This window comes from Coregonus lavaretus (genome assembly GCF_964263955.1).
Source record: "Coregonus lavaretus genome assembly, chromosome: 17".
In the NCBI taxonomy this organism is placed as follows: domain Eukaryota; kingdom Metazoa; phylum Chordata; class Actinopteri; order Salmoniformes; family Salmonidae; genus Coregonus; species Coregonus lavaretus.
Genome location: NC_140004.1, coordinates 49,175,047 through 49,196,474, shown reverse-complemented (window position 1 = coordinate 49,196,474; position 21,428 = coordinate 49,175,047). Strand labels below are relative to the sequence as shown.

At 45.1% G+C, this 21,428-nt stretch overlaps 1 protein-coding gene and 1 long non-coding RNA gene across 3 annotated transcripts in view; one reads left to right on the top strand and one right to left on the bottom strand.

The window, feature by feature from the left end:
- dapk1 (death-associated protein kinase 1) overlaps window positions 1-21,428 on the bottom strand; it is a 194,688-nt gene that overhangs the window by 93,388 nt on the left and 79,872 nt on the right. Inside the window, exons 4-9 of the mRNA XM_084181176.1 lie at window positions 19,374-19,512; window positions 11,476-11,605; window positions 10,850-10,898; window positions 8,738-8,764; window positions 7,130-7,282; window positions 434-479 (exon numbers count right to left, since the gene is read on the bottom strand). Coding sequence (XP_084037302.1) covers window positions 434-479; window positions 7,130-7,282; window positions 8,738-8,764; window positions 10,850-10,898; window positions 11,476-11,605; window positions 19,374-19,512 — 544 coding nt within the window. The remainder of the gene's footprint in view (window positions 1-433; window positions 480-7,129; window positions 7,283-8,737; window positions 8,765-10,849; window positions 10,899-11,475; window positions 11,606-19,373; window positions 19,513-21,428) is intronic.
- On the top strand, window positions 16,108-18,526 carry LOC311144977. 2 transcript variants are annotated; one of them, XR_014614560.1, is made up of 4 exons: window positions 16,353-16,418; window positions 16,517-17,495; window positions 17,692-18,181; window positions 18,280-18,526. It is a non-coding gene; the product is annotated as an uncharacterized lncRNA (long non-coding RNA). The 2 variants fall into 2 exon arrangements; XR_014614561.1 differs by lacking the exons at window positions 16,353-16,418; window positions 18,280-18,526 and adding an exon at window positions 16,108-16,320 and having other exon boundaries at window positions 17,692-17,708.

The window sequence follows — 21,428 nt, the reverse complement described above, 5'->3', positions numbered from 1 at the left end:
GGCAATGCTACCAAATACTAATTGAGTGTATGTAAACTTCTGACCCACTGGGAATGTGATGAAATAAATAAAAGCTGAAATAAATCACTCTCTACTATTATTCTGACATTTCACATTCTTAAAATAAAGTTGTGATCCTAACTGACCTAAAACAGGGAATTTTTTACTAGGATTAAATGTCAGGAATTGTGAAAAACTGAGTTTAAATGTATTTGGCTAAGGTGTATGTAAACTTCAGACTTCAACTGTACGTGGACCAGGGTTATAGTCTGCTTTTGAACCTGTTATAATTTGGACAATCATCACTTTGTTTTCAAGTAGGATTTTATGAAGTGAATGAACATTCATTCCCTATATTAAGTGAATAAATAAATAATGTATCCTGTGTGTGTGTGTGTGTGTGTGTGTGTGTGTGTGTGTGTGTTACACAGACCTTGATCCAGGGATGAAGCAGACTGTCCTGGATGGTCATTCTCTTTCTGAAACAGACAGGACAGTTAGGAAGGGAACAGGACAGTTAGGAAGGGAACAGGACAGTTAGGAAGGGAACAGGACAGTTAGGAAGGGAACAGGACAGTTAGGAAGGGAACAGGACAGTTAGGAAGGGAACAGGACAGTTAGGAAGGGAACAGGACAGTTAGGAAGGGAACAGGACAGTTAGGAAGGGAACAGGACAGTTAGGAAGGGGACAGGACAGTTAGGAAGGGAACAGGACAGTTAGGAAGGGAACAGGACAGTTAGGAAGGGGACAGGACAGTTAGGAAGGGGACAGGACAGTTAGGAAGGGGACAGGACAGTTAGGAAGGGAACAGGACAGTTAGGAAGGGGACAGGACAGTTAGGAAGGGAACAGGACAGTTAGGAAGGGAACAGGACAGTTAGGAAGGGGACAGGACAGTTAGGAAGGGGACAGGACAGTTAGGAAGGGGACAGGACAGTTAGGAAGGGAACAGGACAGTTAGGAAGGGGACAGGACAGTTAGGAAGGGAACAGGACAGTTAGGAAGGGAACAGGACAGTTAGGAAGGGAACAGGACAGTTAGGAAGGGAACAGGACAGTTAGGAAGGGAACAGGACAGTTAGGAAGGGGACAGGACAGTTAGGAAGGGGACAGGACAGTTAGGAAGGGGACAGGACAGTTAGGAAGGGAACAGGACAGTTAGGAAGGGAACAGGACAGTTAGGAAGGGGACAGGACAGTTAGGAAGGGGACAGGACAGTTAGGAAGGGAACAGGACAGTTAGGAAGGGAACAGGACAGTTAGGAAGGGGACAGGACCGTTAGGAAGGGAACAGGACAGTTAGGAAGGGGACAGGACCGTTAGGAAGGGGACAGGACCGTTAGGAAGGGAACAGGACAGTTAGGAAGGGAACAGGACAGTTAGGAAGGGGACAGGACCGTTAGGAAGGGGACAGGACAGTTAGGAAGGGAACAGGACAGTTAGGAAGGGGACAGGACAGTTAGGAAGGGAACAGGACAGTTAGGAAGGGAACAGGACAGTTAGGAAGGGAACAGGACAGTTAGGAAGGGAACAGGACAGTTAGGAAGGGGACAGGACAGTTAGGAAGGGAACAGGACAGTTAGGAAGGGAACAGGACAGTTAGGAAGGGGACAGGACCGTTAGGAAGGGAACAGGACAGTTAGGAAGGGGACAGGACCGTTAGGAAGGGGACAGGACAGTTAGGAAGGGAACAGGACAGTTAGGAAGGGAACAGGACAGTTAGGAAGGGAACAGGACAGTTAGGAAGGGGACAGGACCGTTAGGAAGGGGACAGGACAGTTAGGAAGGGAACAGGACAGTTAGGAAGGGGACAGGACAGTTAGGAAGGGAACAGGACAGTTAGGAAGGGAACAGGACAGTTAGGAAGGGAACAGGACAGTTAGGAAGGGAACAGGACAGTTAGGAAGGGGACAGGACAGTTAGGAAGGGAACAGGACAGTTAGGAAGGGAACAGGACAGTTAGGAAGGGGACAGGACAGTTAGGAAGGGAACAGGACAGTTAGGAAGGGAACAGGACAGTTAGGAAGGGAACAGGACAGTTAGGAAGGGGACAGGACAGTTAGGAAGGGGACAGGACAGTTAGGAAGGGAACAGGACAGTTAGGAAGGGGACAGGACAGTTAGGAAGGGGACAGGACAGTTAGGAAGGGGACAGGACCGTTAGGAAGGGAACAGGACAGTTAGGAAGGGAACAGGACCGTTAGGAAGGGGACAGGACAGTTAGGAAGGGGACAGGACAGTTAGGAAGGGAACAGGACAGTTAGGAAGGGGACAGGACAGTTAGGAAGGGAACAGGACAGTTAGGAAGGGAACAGGACAGTTAGGAAGGGAACAGGACAGTTAGGAAGGGGACAGGACAGTTAGGAAGGGAACAGGACAGTTAGGAAGGGAACAGGACAGTTAGGAAGGGAACAGGACAGTTAGGAAGGGAACAGGACAGTTAGGAAGGGGACAGGACAGTTAGGAAGGGAACAGGACAGTTAGGAAGGGGACAGGACAGTTAGGAAGGGAACAGGACAGTTAGGAAGGGAACAGGACAGTTAGGAAGGGGACAGGACAGTTAGGAAGGGAACAGGACAGTTAGGAAGGGGACAGGACAGTTAGGAAGGGAACAGGACAGTTAGGAAGGGGACAGGACAGTTAGGAAGGGAACAGGACAGTTAGGAAGGGGACAGGACAGTTAGGAAGGGAACAGGACAGTTAGGAAGGGGACAGGACAGTTAGGAAGGGGACAGGACAGTTAGGAAGGGGACAGGACAGTTAGGAAGGGGACAGGACAGTTAGGAAGGGGACAGGACAGTTAGGAAGGGGACAGGACAGTTAGGAAGGGAACAGGACAGTTAGGAAGGGGACAGGACAGTTAGGAAGGGAACAGGACAGTTAGGAAGGGGACAGGACCGTTAGGAAGGGAACAGGACAGTTAGGAAGGGGACAGGACAGTTAGGAAGGGGACAGGACCGTTAGGAAGGGAACAGGACAGTTAGGAAGGGAACAGGACAGTTAGGAAGGGGACAGGACAGTTAGGAAGGGGACAGGACAGTTAGGAAGGGAACAGGACAGTTAGGAAGGGAACAGGACAGTTAGGAAGGGAACAGGACAGTTAGGAAGGCAACAGGGGTTAGAAAGGGAACAGGACAGTTAGGAAGGGAACAGGACAGTTAGGAAGGGAACAGGACAGTTAGGAAGGGAACAGGACAGTTAGGAAGGGAACAGGACAGTTAGGAAGGGAACAGGACAGTTAGGAAGGGAACAGGACAGTTAGGAAGGGAACAGGACAGTTAGGAAGGGGACAGGACAGTTAGGAAGGGAACAGGACAGTTAGGAAGGGAACAGGACAGTTAGGAAGGGAACAGGACAGTTAGGAAGGGAACAGGACAGTTAGGAAGGGGACAGGACAGTTAGGAAGGGGACAGGACAGTTAGGAAGGGAACAGGACAGTTAGGAAGGGAACAGGACAGTTAGGAAGGGAACAGGACAGTTAGGAAGGGAACAGGACAGTTAGGAAGGGAACAGGACCGTTAGGAAGGGAACAGGACCGTTAGGAAGGGAACAGGACAGTTAGGAAGGGAACAGGACAGTTAGGAAGGGGAGAGGACAGTTAGGAAGGGAACAGGACAGTTAGGAAGGGAACAGGACAGTTAGGAAGGCAACAGGACAGTTAGGAAGGGGACAGGACAGTTAGGAAGGGACATTGATGACTGTTCTGTAGTCAATGAATTAAGAGGCAGACTTGCCTAATCTGGGGCCAAATAAGAACACTACTGGACAAATGATTAACTCACGGTGCACACACTATACCTCTGTCACACACACCTTCCTCTCGTTCACACACACACACCCCCCCACACACACACACCTTCCTCTCGTTCACACACACACACACACACACCCCCCCCCCGATGGTTCCTCTCTGTCCCTACTTCTTTCCTCTCTGGTCATCTCCTCCTAACAAACCATGACTGTATAATAACAGACAAAGACCAGCATCGCCACAGCAACCCAATCTTCAGTTGGCTGTTGCCTAGGCAACCTCCATTAGGGCTGCTGGGATGATGATAACGCCTTCCATTCTCCAGTCACGGAGCTCTGACAGTAGCCTACATAATGTATAAATGTACGTTAATGCGGAGGTTTTCAACCTTTTCTTGCCCAGGGACCCCCGACCAGGCAAACCGGCGACCCAGGGACCCTGATCATGTTAGCAAAACGTGTTTTTTTTTTCTCCAAATGTCTTGTCTTATCGTCAGGTGAATGATAATGGCAAGGAGAAGTAATAAACATTTAAAAAAATGAATAGATTTGGTAGACAGCTTCATTATGTTGACCTCCCCACAGTTCATCGGAAGAGGAAGTGTGAACTATACGGTCTATTATTTAGAAAGGTCTAGTAAACTATACGGTCTATTATCTAGAAAGGTCTAGTAAACTATACGGTCTATTATCTAGAAAGGTCTAGTAAACTATACGGTCTATTATCTAGAAAGGTCTAGTAAACTATACGGTCTATTATCTAGAAAGGTCTAGTAAACTATACGGTCTATTATCTAGAAAGGTCTAGTAAACTATACGGTCTATTATCTAGAAAGGTCTAGTAAACTATACGGTCTATTATCTAGAAAGGTCTAGTAAACTATACGGTCTATTATCTAGAAAGGTCTAGTAAACTATACGGTCTATTATCTAGAAAGGTCTAGTAAACTATACGGTCTATTATCTAGAAAGGTCTAGTAAACTATACGGTCTATTATCTAGAAAGGTCTAGTAAACTATACGGTCTATTATCTAGAAAGATCTAGTAAACTATACGGTCTATTATCTAGAAAGGTCTAGTAAACTATACGGTCTATTATCTAGAAAGATCTAGTAAACTATACGGTCTATTATCTAGAAAGGTCTAGTAAACTATACGGTCTATTATCTAGAAAGGTCTAGTAAACTATACGGTCTATTATCTAGAAAGGTCTAGTAAACTATACGGTCTATTATCTAGAAAGGTCTAGTAAACTATACGGTCTATTATCTAGAAAGGTCTAGTAAACTATACGGTCTATTATCTAGAAAGGTCTAGTAAACTATACGGTCTATTATCTAGAAAGATCTAGTAAACTATACGGTCTATTATCTAGAAAGGTCTAGTAAACTATACGGTCTATTATCTAGAAAGGTCTAGTAAACTATACGGTCTATTATCTAGAAAGGTCTAGTAAACTATACGGTCTATTATCTAGAAAGGTCTAGTAAACTATACGGTCTATTATCTAGAAAGGTCTAGTAAACTATACGGTCTATTATCTAGAAAGGTCTAGTAAACTCTACGGTCTATTATCTAGAAAGGTCTAGTAAACTCTACGGTCTATTATCTAGAAAGGTCTAGTAAACTATACGGTCTATTATCTAGAAAGGTCTAGTAAACTATACGGTCTATTATCTAGAAAGGTCTAGTAAACTATACGGTCTATTATCTAGAAAGGTCTAGTAAACTATACGGTCTATTATCTAGAAAGGTCTAGTAAACTATACGGTCTATTATCTAGAAAGGTCTAGTAAACTATACGGTCTATTATCTAGAAAGGTCTAGTAAACTATACGGTCTATTATCTAGAAAGGTCTAGTAAACTATACGGTCTATTATCTAGAAAGGTCTAGTAAACTATACGGTCTATTATCTAGAAAGGTCTAGTAAACTATACGGTCTATTATCTAGAAAGGTCTAGTAAACTATACGGTCTATTATCTAGAAAGGTCTAGTAAACTATACGGTCTATTATCTAGAAAGGTCTAGTAAACTATACGGTCTATTATCTAGAAAGGTCTAGTAAACTATACGGTCTATTATCTAGAAAGGTCTAGTAAACTATACGGTCTATTATCTAGAAAGGTCTATTAAACTATAAGGTCTATTATCTAGAAAGGTCTAGTAAACTATACGGTCTATTATCTAGAAAGGTCTAGTAAACTATACGGTCTATTATCTAGAAAGGTCTAGTAAACTATACGGTCTATTATCTAGAAAGGTCTAGTAAACTATACGGTCTATTATCTAGAAAGGTCTAGTAAACTATACGGTCTATTATCTAGAAAGGTCTAGTAAACTATACGGTCTATTATCTAGAAAGGTCTAGTAAACTATACGGTCTATTATCTAGAAAGGTCTATTTGCAGCATAGAGACACAATATTGAAGATAATTTCCAGCAATTCCTATAATGTTTGGCATGGACCTGAGAGACAAGTTTGCCGTTTTAAAGATAATGTCCTGTAATTCTATGCATTTTGCCATGGCTAATGCTGTGTTCCTCTGCTCAAACATAACTATATCAATGACCCTTGAATGGTTTAGGGACTTTCTATGTTCCTGACTGTCTAGCCTTTATTTGATTGTAAGTTCTCAAAGATGGTATTATTTAAATAATATATATAGTTCAATATCTTTACTGCATGCTTTCTATCATCTGGTTTGGTTGTTTAAGTTGACACTGAAACGGTTTTTCCATCCCCAAAATGACCACTTAAACAGCCCACCTAAGAATGTTCTATACAGAGAAACCCCTGTAATTAGCTCCAATGACTAATTTCCTCCATATTAAAGGGAAAGTTTGAGATTTTGGCAATGAAGTCATTTATCTACTTCCTCAGAGTCGGATGAACAGGAACAGCTAGCACGCTAACGCTATTTGCCATTGGCTCGTGAAACTACCTTTTAACTTCCTTCATACTGGACGCAGAGACTTTAAAATGGTATCCACGATGGTATTGTGTTGTAGCTAGCTATATTCATAAAATAATTACTTTTCACAATAAAAAAAAATCCCCTAAACGATGTTTCCCCCCAAAGATATTGAATAAACTGGTGTGCCCCCTGCAGTACCCTACAGACTCCCGTTGGAAAACTGTGCATTAATGTATAGAGTTGAGCATATTGGGCACACTGTGGTGTGGTGCTACATGGACACGCTGGTTCAGTGCCATGTTTCAATACATTCAGGACCGAACCAAGCACACAGTATATACAGAGGCCTCGCTTGTACAATGTTAGGGACAACACTATGGAGGGTTAGGGATAGGGGTCAGGGTTAGGGTCAGGGTCAGGGTCAGGGTCAGAGGTCAGAGGTCAGAGTAAGGTGATAATGTACTTTGGGTCTTTGATAAGCAGCCTGGTGATAAAATCTTTGGCCAGGAGGCTGGTGCTGCTAAAGAACTCTTCATCGAAGGTGTAGTCCACTGCTGACACGTTAGCTAATGTCTCCTGCTTACTCTCCCCCAAGAACGGTGACGCACCACTCAACCTGAGGAAGGGAGGCAGGGGGAGGGAGGGGAGGGAAAGGGAGAGCAGGGGGAGGGAGGGGAGGGAAAGGGAGAGCAGAGGGAGGGAGGGGAGGGAAAGGGAGAGCAGGGGGAGGGAGGGAGAACAGCGGGAGGGAGGGAGAGAGCAGAGGGAGGGAGGGGAGGGAGGGGAGGGAGAGAGGAGGGGCGGGAGGGAGAGAGCAGGGGGAGGGAGGGGAGGGAGAGAGGGAGGGGAGGGAGGGAGAGAGCAGGGGGAGGGAGGGGAGGGAGGGAGAACAGCGGGAGGGAGGGAGAGAGCAGGGGGAGGAAGGGAGAGAGCAGGACAAGGGAGGGGGAGGGAGAGAGGAGGGGGAGGGGGAGGGAGAGAGGAGGGGGAGGGGAGGCAGGGGGAGGAGGGGCGGGAGGGGAGGGAGGGAGAGAGCAGCAGGAGGGAGGGGGAGGGAGGGGAGGGGAGGGGAGGGGAGGGGAGGGGAGGGGAGGAGAGCAGGGGGAGGGAGGGAGAGAGCAGCAGGAGGGAGGGGGAGGGAGGGGAGGGGAGGGAGGGAGCAGCGGGAGGGAGCAGCGGGAGGGAGGGGGAGGGGAGGGGAGGGAGGGGGAGGGGAGGAGAGCAGGGGGAGGGAGAGAAAAGGAGGGAGAAAAATATAGTGACATAGGGAGTGAAAGAGGTTGAGAGAGACAGAAAAAAATGAGTTAGAGAGGTAGAGAAAGTTTCCATTCATTCCAATAACTTCCCACCACTTTGGCTGAATAACACTGTAAAAGGTTTACAGTGTATAATGTGTTTGTTTCCCTGAATGTATAACAGAAACCGATTAAGATGTTGTACAGATGTATTCTAGTTATGGCCAGATATCTACCAGAGGAATTGTCTGTCAAGTCAGGTTGGTCAGGTGTCAGAAATGTTAAGCACCAAAGTCTTTCACTCTGATAAGCGTTATCTCACACTCCATATCTGGGCTACATCACCATGGTAACGGTCCTTTCCAGAGGGAGCGAGAAACGGTTGAGAAATACATCAATGGCTCGTGCGAGACCAGGCAAACGACTAAAATCAAACGATTATCATAAATAGTCACACATTTACATCCTCACTGGCAGTCATAATTATAATCATCTATAAACTAAATTGCTCACCGAGCTTTGGAAATAAATAGTCATGCTTTGAGTCGGGGGGAAATATACATGCATTAATATGTTTATATTATTAATAAATATCAAATCAGAATTGATCGGTCACGTCCACAGGATACAGCAGGGGTAAAGGGTACAGTGAAATGATTGGTTGCATTCGTCAACAATGCAGTTATACAAAGAAATACACACAAGATTTAAAATAATACATGAGAACACACACTAAATACAAGGTCCATATCAGGACTAATCAATGAAAGGGATACTGGTGGCAGTTTAATGTAGTCTTTCATGTATACACCAGTCATTATGATTATGGTACTTACAGAATATAAGTGATCACTCCGACACTCCTGTAACAACGGAGAAATATGGATTATTATTATTATTACACAACAGACATATAGAGAGATATATAGAGCCTTATACACGGAGTGAACAAAACATTTGGAATGCCTTCCTAATATGGAGTCGCACCCCCTTTCCCCCTCAGAACAGTCTTTATTTGTCGGAGCAGGGACTCTACAAGGTGTCGAAAGCGTTCCTTTTGGGTGGTGGACCATTCTTGATACACACTGAAAACTGTTGAGCGTAAAAAAACCCAGCTGCGTTGCAGTGTGTATCAAGAAAGGTCCACCACCCAAAACTTGACACAACTGTGGGAAGCTTTGGAGTCAACGTGGGCCAGCATCCCTGTGGAGCGCTTTTGACACCTTGTAGAGTCCATGACCCGACGAATTGAGGCTGTTCTGAGGGCAAAGGGGGAATAACTCAATATTAGTTCCTAATGTTTTGTAAACTCAGTGTATGTGTATATAGACTGTTGAAGTTGGAAGTTTACATACACCTTCGCCAAATACATTTAAACTCATTTTTTCACAATTCCTGACATTTAATCCTAGCAAACATTCCCTGTCTTAGGTCAGTTAGGATCACCACTTTATTTTAAGAATGTGAAATGGCCACTCCAATACCTTGACTTTGTTGTCCTTAAGCCATTTTGCCACAACTTTGGAAGTATGCTTGGGGTCATTGTCCATTTGGAACACCCATTTGCGACCAAGCTTTAACTTCCTGACTGATGTCTTGAGATGTTGCTTCAATATATCCACATAATTTTCCTTCCTCATGATGCCATCTATTTTGTGAAGTGCACCAGTCCCTCCCGCAGCAAAGCACCCCCAGAGCATGATGCTGCCACCCCCGTGCTTCACGGTTGGGATGGTGTTCTTCGGCTTGCAAGATCCCCCTTTTTCCTCCAAACATAACGATGGTCATTATGGCCAAACAGTTCTATTTTTATTTAATTTCTCCAAAAAGTACGATCTTTGTCCCCATGTGCAGTTGCAAACTGTAGTCTGGCTTTTTTATGGTGGTTTTGGAGCAGTGGCTTCTTCCTTGCTGAGCGGCCTTTCAGGTTATGTTGATATAGGACTCGTTTTACTGTGGATATAGATACTTTTGTACCTGTTTCCTCCAGCATCTTCACAAGGTCCTTTGCTGTTGTTCTGGGATTGATTTGCACTTTTTGCACCAAAGTACGTTCATCTCTAGGAGACAGAACGCGTCTCCTTCCTGAGCGGAATGACGGCTGCGTGGTCCCATGGTGTTTATACTTGCATACTATTGTTTGTACAGATGAACGTGGTACCTTCAGGCGTTTGGAAATTGCTCCCAAGGATGAACCAGACTTGTGGAGGTCTACAATTATTTTTCTGAGGTCTTGGATTTTCCCATGATGTCAAGCAACGAGGCCCTGAGTTTGAAGGTAGGCCTTGAAATACATCCACAGGTACACCTCCAATTGACTCAAATGATGTCAATTAGCCTAGCAGAAGCTTCTAAAGCCATGACATAATTTTCTGGAATTTTCCAAGCTGTTTAAAGGCACAGTCAACTTAATGTATGTTAACTTCTGACCCACTGGAATTGTGATACAGTGAATTATAAGTGAAATAATCTGTCTGTAAACAATTGTTGGAAAAATTACTTGTGTCAGGCACAAAGTAGATGTCCTAACCGACTTGCCAAAGTTTGTTAACAAGAAATGTGTGGAGTGGTTGAAAAACGGGTTTTAATGACTCCAACCTAAGTGTATGTAAACTTCCGACTTCAACTGTATATATACGTATATATATATATATACACACACTACCAGTCAAATGTTTTGCCAAGAGTGTGCAAAGCTGTCATCAAGGAAAAGGGTGGCTATTTGAAGAATCTATTTGAGAAAATATATTTTGATTTGTTTAACACTTTTTTGGTTACTACATGATTCCATATGCGTTATTTCATAGTTTTGATGTCTTCACTATTATTCTACAATGTAGAAAATAGTAAAAAATAAAGAAAAACCCTTGAATGAGTAGGTGTGTCCAAACTTTTGACTGGTCCTGTATATATCCTGTATCTAAATATAAAGTACATCTGTCTCTCACCACATGTCTGCCTCCAGGCCGAGCGGTTCATAGTTGACTACCTCTGGAGCTGCAAGAGTTCAAAAACACACTATTAAGACAATTATAACACTGAGCCTAGAATGTAGGGTATTGTGTGTGTGTATATATATATATATATATACACATATATACACAGTGCTTTTGGAAAGTATTCGCTGCCAAAGGTGCTTCAACAAAGTACTGAGTAAAGGGTCTGAATACTTATGTAAATGTAATATTTCAGTTTTTTTATTTGTAATAAATTTGCAAAAATGTCTAAAAACCTGTTTTTGCTCTGTCATTAGGGGGTATTGTGTGTAGATTGATGAGGGAAACATTTTTTGTCAACCATTTTAGAATAAGGCTGTAACATAACAAAATGTGGAAAAAGTCAAGGGGTCTGCATACTTTACGAATGCACTGTGTATATATATATATATATATATATATATATATATATATATATATATATATATATATATACACACACACATCTGGGTATTTGATGTCAAACTGAGCTGACTCGCTGTTCAAACGATGAATATAACACCGTACATATATGCAGACAACTCTCACACACACCGATCTGGTGGCTGTGGTGCACTTGGTTCGCCGGATAGACTGACCTACAAATTCCGGGGTGCCAAAGATGTTTTTGAAATCGTTGCCAAAATCGATCTTGTGTGCCAGGCCGAAGTCGATGAGCTTGATGCGAGGATGGGCCACATCTCTGTTCAGTAACATAATGTTCTCTGGCTAGAGAGAGAGAGAGAGAGAGAGAGAGAGAGAGAGAGAGAGAGAGAGAGAGAGAGACAGAGAGACAGAGAGACAGAGAGACAGAGAGACAGAGAGAGAGAGAGAGAGAGAGAGAGAGAAGGGAGGAAAATAACATCCCATAAAGTGAAGCCTCTCTTGGAACCACCAAGCGAGCTAGAGAGAGAGATGGTGAGAGAGAGATGGTGTGAGAGAGAGAGAGAGAGAGATGGTGTGAGAGAGAGAGCTAGAGAGAGAGATGGTGTGAGAGAGAGAGCTAGAGAGAGAGATGGTGTGAGAGAGAGCTAGAGAGAGAGATGGTGTGTGAGAGAGAGAGAGAGAGAGAGAGAACCTACATTCCAGTGCCACAATGCCTCCTTCAGCAGACTATCTTGACACCTGACCTAATCCTTTAAAAGCTCCTTGGACCAGCAGGTTAAAGAATTAATGGCTTTTAGACTGGGAACAGAAGTCAATGAGACAGGACTGGAATCAGATTGTCTCTATATGGGAACAGAAGTCAATGAGACAGGACTGGAATCAGATTGTCTCTATATGACAGAAATGGCTCCAGGTAGATGTAGTGGTAGTATGTAGTATGTAGTATGTAGGAGTAGTGTGTCTGATAAAGCTAGTAGTATGTTGTATGTGTAGTACTATGTGTAGTATCTCTGAGGAGTGTATCTGATAAAGACAGTATTATGTAATATGAGTTGTATGTTTAGTATATGTAGTTTTATGTAGTATGGGTAATATGTGTAGTAGTATGTAGTATTATATAGTATGTGTAGTATGAGTAGTATTATATAGTATGTGTAGCATGAGTAGTATGTGTAGTATGAGTAGTATGAATATAATAATAATAATAATAATAATAATAATAATAATAATAATAATAAAAATAAGCCATTTAGCAGACGCTTTTATCCAAAGCGACGTACAGTCATGTGTGCATACATGTTTATATATGGGTGGTCCCAGGGATCGAACCCACTACCCTGGCGTTACAAGCGCCGTGCTATTCCAATTGAGCTACAGAGGACCACCGTAATGTAAACATAATGTGTATGAGGAGTGCATCTGATAAAGCTAGTATTATGTAGTATGTGTAGTATTATGTAGTATGAATAGTATTATGTCGTATGTGTAGTATGAGTAGAATGTCTGGTATTATGTTGTATGAGTAGTATGTATCTGATAAAGCTAGTATTATGTAGTATGTGTAGTATATGTATAATGTAGTAAGAGTAGTATGTGTAGTATTATGTACTATGCGTAGTATATGTAGTATTATGCAGTATGTATAATGTGAGTAGTATTATGTAGTATGAGTAGTGTTATGTAGTATTCAGTAATATGAGTAGTATTCAGTAGTATTGGCAGTACGTCCAATATTTTCCTCTTGTGGGACAATAAACGTGATTTGATTCTGACGTATAGTATGAGTAGTATTATGTAGTAGGTGTAGTATGAGTAGTATTATGTAGAATGTGTAGTATTATGTAGTGTAGTATGAGTAGTATTATGTAGTATGAGTAGTATTATGTAGTGTAGTATGTGTAGTATTAGTAGTATGTGTAGTAGCAGTAGTATTTTGTAGTATCGTGTAGTATGTGTAGTAGAATGGCAGCAAGAAAAATTAAGGCAATTATACAATTTAAAAAACATTACAATACATTTACAACAGATTTCACAACATATTAAGTGTGTTCCCTCAGGCCACAACTCTACTACCACATATCTACAACACAATATCCATGTGTACGTGTGTGTATAGAGCGTATGTTATCATGTGTCTGTGCCTATGTTTGTGTTGCTTCACAGTCCCCGCTGTTCCATAAGGCATATTTTTATCTGTTTTTTAAATCTGATTCTACTGCTGGCATGAGTTACTTGATGTGGAATAGAGTTCCATGTAGTCATGGCTCCATGTGGTACTGTGCGCCTCCCATAGTCTGTTCTGGACTTGGGGACTGTGAAGAGACCTCTGGTGGCATGTCTTGTGGGGTATGCATGGGTGTCTGAGCTGTGTGCCAGTAGTTTAAACAGACAGCTCGGTGCATTCAACATGTCAATACCTCTCACAAATACAAGTAGTGATGAAGTCAATATCTCCTCCACTTTGAGCCAGGAGAGATTGACATGCATATTATTAATGTTAGCTCTCTGTGTACATCCAAGGGCCAGCCGTGCTGCCCTGTTCTGAGCCAATTGCAATTTTCCTAAGTCCCTCTTTGTGGCACCTGACCACACGACTGAACAGTAGTCCAGGTGTGACAAAACTAGGGCCTGTAGGACCTGCCCTGTTGACAGTGCTGTTAATGGATAAGAGAACACTCCCACGTGGCGGAACGGTCTGAGGCACTGCATCGCGTCACTACAGACCTGGGTTTGATCCCAGGCTGTGTCACAAATTGAAGATATGGCAAATAAGAGTGGCAATATCAGCTATTATCCGCAGTAATTTTCCATCCAAGTTGTCAGACCCCGGTGGCTTGTCATTGTTGACAGACAACAATACTTTTTTCACCTCTTCCACACTCACTTTACAGATTTCAAAATTAGTCACTGGAATAAGCAATTTCATAAATGTGTCACGTGCAGTGTCTGGTTGCTCCTCGTTACACACAACGGACCAACAAATATTCTTTACATCAACAACATAGGAATCACTACAAAACGTATTGTATGACCTCTTATACACTATATTAGGCCCAGCCTTTGGAACTTTGGTTTTCCTAGATATGGCTACTATATTGTGATCACTACATCCGATGGATTTGGATACTGCTTTCAAGCACATTTCTGCAGCATTAGTAAAGATGTGATCAATACATGTTGATGATTTCATTCCTGTGCTGTTTGTAACTACCCTGGTAGGTTGACTGATAACCTGAACCAGGTTGCAGGCACTGGTTACAGTTTGAAGCTTTCTCTTGAGTGGGCAGCCTGATGAAAACCAGTCATTATTTAAATCACCCAGAAAATATACCTCTCTGTTGATATCACATACATTATCAAGTATGTGTAGTAGAATGTGTAGTATGAGTAGTATTATGTAGTCAAATGTGTAGTATGATTAGTATTATATAGTATGTGTAGTAGAATGTGTAGTATGAGTAGTATTATATAGTATGTGTAGTAGAATGTGTAGTATGAGTAGTATGTGTAGTAGAATATGTAGTATGAGTGTATTATATAGTATGTGTAGTAGAATGTGTAGTATGAGTAGTATTAGGTAGTATGTGTAGTAGAATGTGTAGTATGAATGTATTATATAGTATGTGTAGTAGAATGTGTAGTATGAGTGTATTATATAGTATGTGTAGTAGAATGTGTAATATGAGTAGTATTATGTAGTATGAGTAGTAGAATGTGTAGTATGAGTAGTATTAGGTAGTATGTGTAGTAGAATGTGTAGTATGAGTGTATTATATAGTATGTGTAGTAGAATGTGTAGTATGAGTGTATTATATAGTATGTGTAATAGAATGTGTAGTATGAGTAGTATTAGGTAGTGTGTGTAGTAGAATGTGTAGTATGAGTGTATTATATAGTATGTGTAGTAGAATGTGTAGTATGAGTGTATTATATAGTATGTGTAGTAGAATGTGTAATATGAGTAGTATTAGGTAGTAGAGTATGTAGTATGAGTAGTAGAGTGTGTAGTATGAGTAGTATTATGTAGTGTGTAGTATTATGTAGTATGTGTAGTATGATGTACTGTAGTATGTGTAGTAGAATGTACTGTAGTATGTGTAGTAGAATGTCTAGTATGAGTAGTATTATGTAGTGTGTAGTATTATGTAGTATGTGTAGTATTATGTAGTATGAGTAGTAGAGTGTGTAGTATGTGTAGTATGATGTACTGTAGTATGTGTAGTAGAATGTCTAGTATGAGTAGTATTATGTAGTGTGTAGTATTATGTAGTATGTGTAGTATTATGTAGTATGAGTAGTATTATGTAGGGTAGTATGTGTAGTATTAGTAGTATGTGTAGTTTTGGGATCATGTGACTCAAGCTGTCCTATACAGTAGACCAGGGGTACTCAACTCTGACCCTACGAGGTCCGAAGACTGCTGGTTTTCTGTTCTACCTGATAATTAATTGCACCCACCTGGTGTCCCAGGTCTAAATCAGTCCCTGGTTAGAGGGGAATCACCCACCTGGTGTCCCAGGTCTAAACCAGTCCCCGGTTAGAGGGGAATCACCCACCTGGTGTCCCAGGTCTAAATCAGTCCCTGGTTAGAGGGGAATCACCCACCTGGTGTCCCAGGTCTAAATCAGTCCCTGGTTAGAGGGGAATCACCCACCTGGTGTCCCAGGTCTAAATCAGTCCCTGGTTAGAGGGGAATCACCCACCTGGTGTCCCAGGTCTAAATCAGTCCCTGGTTAAAGGGGAATCACCCACCTGGTGTCCCAGGTCTAAATCAGTCGCTGATTACAGGGGAATCACCCACCTGGTGTCCCAGGTCTAAACCAGTCCCCGGTTAGAGGGGAATCACCCACCTGGTGTCCAGGTCTAAATCAGTCCCTGGTTAGAGGGGAATCACCCACCTGGTGTCCCAGGTCTAAATCAGTCCCTGGTTAGAGGGGAATCACCCACCTGGTGTCCCAGGTCTAAATCAGTCCCTGGTTAGAGGGGAATCACCCACCTGGTGTCCCAGGTCTAAATCAGTCCCTGGTTAGAGGGGAATCACCCACCTGGTGTCCCAGGTCTAAATCAGTCCCTGATCAGAGGGGAATCACCCACCTGGTGTCCCAGGTCTAAATCAGTCCCTGGTTAGAGGGGAATCACCCACCTGGTGTCCCAGGTCTAAATCAGTCCCTGATTAGAGAGGAATCACCCACCTGGTGTCCCAGGTCTAAATCAGTCCCTGATCAGAGGGGAATCACCCACCTGGTGTCCCAGGTCTAAATCAGTCCCTGATTAGAGGGGAATCACCCACCTGGTGTCCCAGGTCTAAATCAGTCCCTGATCAGAGAGGAATCACCCACCTGGTGTCCCAGGTCTAAATCAGTCCCTGATTAGAGGGGAATCACCCACCTGGTGTCCCAGGTCTAAATCAGTCCCTGATTAGAGAGGAATCACCCACCTGGTGTCCCAGGTCTAAATCAGTCCCTGATCAGAGGGGAATCACCCACCTGGTGTCCCAGGTCTAAATCAGTCCCTGGTTAAAGGGGAATCACCCACCTGGTGTCCCAGGTCTAAATCAGTCCCTGATTAGAGGGGAATCACCCACCTGGTGTCCCAGGTCTAGACCAGTCCCTGGTTAGAGGGGAATCACCCACCTGGTGTCCCAGGTCTAAATCAGTCCCTGATTAGAGAGGAATCACCCACCTGGTGTCCCAGGTCTAAATCAGTCCCTGGTTAGAGGGGAATCACCCACCTGGTGTCCCAGGTCTAAATCAGTCCCTGGTTAGAGGGGAATCACCCACCTGGTGTCCCAGGTCTAAATCAGTCCCTGGTTAGAGGGGAATCACCCACCTGGTGTCCCAGGTCTAAATCAGTCCCTGGTTAAAGGGGAATCACCCACCTGGTGTCCCAGGTCTAAACCAGTCCCTGGTTAAAGGGGAATCACCCACCTGGTGTCCCAGGTCTAAATCAGTCCCTGGTTAGAGGGGAATCACCCACCTGGTGTCCCAGGTCTAAATCAGTCCCTGGTTAGAGGGGAATCACCCACCTGGTGTCCAGGTCTAAATCAGTCCCTGGTTAGAGGGGAATCACCCACCTGGTGTCCCAGGTCTAAATCAGTCCCTGGTTAGAGGGGAATCACCCACCTGGTGTCCCAGGTCTAAATCAGTCCCTGGTTAGAGGGGAATCACCCACCTGGTGTCCCAGGTCTAAATCAGTCCCTGGTTAGAGGGGAATCACCCACCTGGTGTCCCAGGTCTAAATCAGTCCCTGATCAGAGGGGAATCACCCACCTGGTGTCCCAGGTCTAAATCAGTCCCTGGTTAGAGGGGAATCACCCACCTGGTGTCCCAGGTCTAAATCAGTCCCTGATTAGAGAGGAATCACCCACCTGGTGTCCCAGGTCTAAATCAGTCCCTGATCAGAGGGGAATCACCCACCTGGTGTCCCAGGTCTAAATCAGTCCCTGATTAGAGGGGAATCACCCACCTGGTGTCCCAGGTCTAAATCAGTCCCTGATCAGAGAGGAATCACCCACCTGGTGTCCCAGGTCTAAATCAGTCCCTGATTAGAGGGGAATCACCCACCTGGTGTCCCAGGTCTAAATCAGTCCCTGATTAGAGAGGAATCACCCACCTGGTGTCCCAGGTCTAAATCAGTCCCTGATCAGAGGGGAATCACCCACCTGGTGTCCCAGGTCTAAACCAGTCCCCGGTTAGAGGGGAATCACCCACCTGGTGTCCCAGGTCTAAATCAGTCCCTGGTTAGAGGGGAATCACCCACCTGGTGTCCCAGGTCTAAATCAGTCCCTGATTAGAGGGGAATCACCCACCTGGTGTCCCAGGTCTAAATCAGTCCCTGGTTAGAGGGGAATCACCCACCTGGTGTCCCAGGTCTAAATCAGTCCCTGGTTAGAGGGGAATCACCCACCTGGTGTCCCAGGTCTAAATCAGTCCCTGATTAGAGAGGAATCACCCACCTGGTGTCCCAGGTCTAAATCAGTCCCTGATCAGAGGGGAATCACCCACCTGGTGTCCCAGGTCTAAATCAGTCCCTGATTAGAGGGGAATCACCCACCTGGTGTCCCAGGTCTAAATCAGTCCCTGATCAGAGAGGAATCACCCACCTGGTGTCCCAGGTCTAAATCAGTCCCTGATTAGAGGGGAATCACCCACCTGGTGTCCCAGGTCTAAATCAGTCCCTGGTTAGAGGGGAATCACCCACCTGGTGTCCCAGGTCTAAATCAGTCCCTGGTTAGAGGGGAATCACCCACCTGGTGTCCCAGGTCTAAATCAGTCCCTGGTCAGAGGGGAATCACCCACCTGGTGTCCCAGGTCTAAATCAGTCCCTGATTAGAGGGGAATCACCCACCTGGTGTCCCAGGTCTAAATCAGTCCCTGGTTAGAGGGGAATCACCCACCTGGTGTCCCAGGTCTAAATCAGTCCCTGGTTAGAGGGGAATCACCCACCTGGTGTCCCAGGTCTAAATCAGTCCCTGGTTAGAGGGGAATCACCCACCTGGTGTCCCAGGTCTAAATCAGTCCCTGGTTAAAGGGGAATCACCCACCTGGTGTCCCAGGTCTAAACCAGTCCCTGGTTAAAGGGGAATCACCCACCTGGTGTCCCAGGTCTAAACCAGTCCCTGGTTAAAGGGGAATCACCCACCTGGTGTCCCAGGTCTAAACCAGTCCCTGGTTAAAGGGGAATCACCCACCTGGTGTCCCAGGTCTAAACCAGTCCCTGGTTAAAGGGGAATCACCCACCTGGTGTCCCAGGTCTAAATCAGAACAATGAAAACATGCAGTGGAACTGGCTTGGAGGTCCAGAGTTGAGTTTGAAGGCTGTATACCATGTTCAATTCTTGAGTTTTTGGGGAAGCATGTTTAAATGATCACACTAAAACAATGGGACATTTTACAAATCATTGACTGAGTTGGAATTGAACTGATCCGGACCCTGATGTCTTCCACCACTAACAACCGGTGAGTGATGGTGATGACAGATGTTCAGAGAGCCGGGTGTGATAAAATCTCTGCCATTGATTAGTTGTGTCTGGTTTTAGTGCAGAGCAGAGTGGAGAGCACATCACTGGACTGGCCCTTGTAGCTCTGTGTCCGACGGCGTGTATGTGTACCTTGAGGTCAAAGTGTGCGATGTGTTTGGAGTGTAGGTAGTGGACTCCATCCAGAATCTGTTTGAGGAACTCTGTAGCCTCCTCTTCTGTTAGGGACTCCTTCTCTGCTAGCAAATCAAACAGTTCTCCACCAGCCACCCTATAGGAGAGGAAGAGAAGAGGAAGAGGAGAGGAGGAGGAGGAGATAGGAGGGAGGGGAAAAAGTGGGAAGAATGAACCACCAGAGAGAGACAATGAGGGTGACAGGGATTTGAGCTGCGTATCTTTTAGAAGATCTTAGACAATACCTACTGTACATACAACAAGCTAACAACAGGCACTTCTATCAACCCAAGGACTGGGCAACAATACATCAGCTGTAAAATGTCATGAAGAAGGCAAGTGACAAAGCTGTCACAGCTTGCAGTGACACCAGAGGCAGCGTCATGGTGACCGTGGCTGCCGGACCGCTGGTCCTTTTCCTGCCGGACCGCTGGCCCTTTTCCTTGTGAGGAGGTGAGAGAAGTAGTACAGCATGGCATGCAGACCACCCTTCACCAGACCACCCTTCACCAGACCACCCTTCACCAGACTCTAGAGAGATGGAGGCCATGTAGACAACCCTTCACCAGACTGGTGGGTGGTATAGCAGACTGGTGGGTGGTATAGCAGACTGGTGGGTGGTATATCAGACTGGTGGGTGGTATAGCAGACTGGTGGGTGGTACAGCAGGTGGTATAGCAGACTGGTGGGTGGTACAGCAGACTGGTGGGTGGTATAGCAGACTGGTGGGTGGTATAGCAGACTGGTGGGTGGTATAGCAGACTGGTGGGTGGTATATCAGACTGGTGGGTGGTATAGCAGACTGGTGGGTTGTACAGCAGGTGGTATAGCAGACTGGTGGGTGGTATAGCAGACTGGTGGGTGGTATAGCAGACTGGTGGGTGGTATATCAGACTGGTGGGTGGTATATCAGACTGGTGGGTGGTATATCAGACTGGTGGGTGGTATATCAGACTGGTGGGTGGTATATCAGACTAGTGGGTGGTATTGCAGACTGGTGGGTGGTACAGCAGACTGGTGGGTGGTATAGCAGACTGGTGGGTGGTATATCAGACTGGTGGGTGGTATAGCAGACTGGTGGGTGGTATATCAGACTGGTGGGTGGTATAGCAGACTGGTGGGTGGTATAGCAGACTGGTGGGTGGTATATCAGACTGGTGGGTGGTATATCAGACTGGTGGGTGGTATAGCAGACTGGTGGGTGGTATAGCAGACTGGTGGGTGGTATAGCAGACTGGTGGGTGGTACAGCAGACTGGTGGGTGGTACAGCAGACTGGTGGGTGGTATAGCAGACTGGTGGGTGGTATAGCAGACTGGTGGGTGGTATAGCAGACTAGTGGGTGGTATATCAGACTGGTGGGTGGTATAGCAGACTGGTGGGTGGTATATCAGACTGGTGGGTGGTATAGCAGACTGGTGGGTGGTATATCAGACTGGTGGGTGGTAGAGCAGACTGGTGGGTGGTATAAAGACTGGTGGGTGGTATAGCAGACTGGTGGGTGGTATATCAGACTGGTGGGTGGTATAGCAGACTGGTGGGTGGTATAGCAGACTGGTGGGTGGTATAGCAGACTGGTGGGTGGTATATCAGACTGGTGGGTGGTATAGCAGACTGGTGGGTGGTATAGCAGACTGGTGGGTGGTATATCAGACTGGTGGGTGGTATAGCAGACTGGTGGGTGGTATAGCAGACTGGTGGGTGGTATAGCAGACTAGTGGGTGGTATAGCAGACTGGTGGGTGGTATAGCAGACTGGTGGGTGGTATAGCAGACTGGTGGGTGGTATTTCAGACTGGTGGTATAGCAGACTGGTGGGTGGTATAGCAGACTGGTGGGTGGTATATCAGACTGGTGGGTGGTATAGCAGACTGGTGGGTGGTATAGCAGACTGGTGGGTGGTATATCAGACTGGTGGGTGGTATATCAGACTGGTGGGTGGTATAGCAGACTGGTGGTATAGCAGACTGGTGGGTGGTATAGCAGACTGGTGGGTGGTATATCAGACTGGTGGG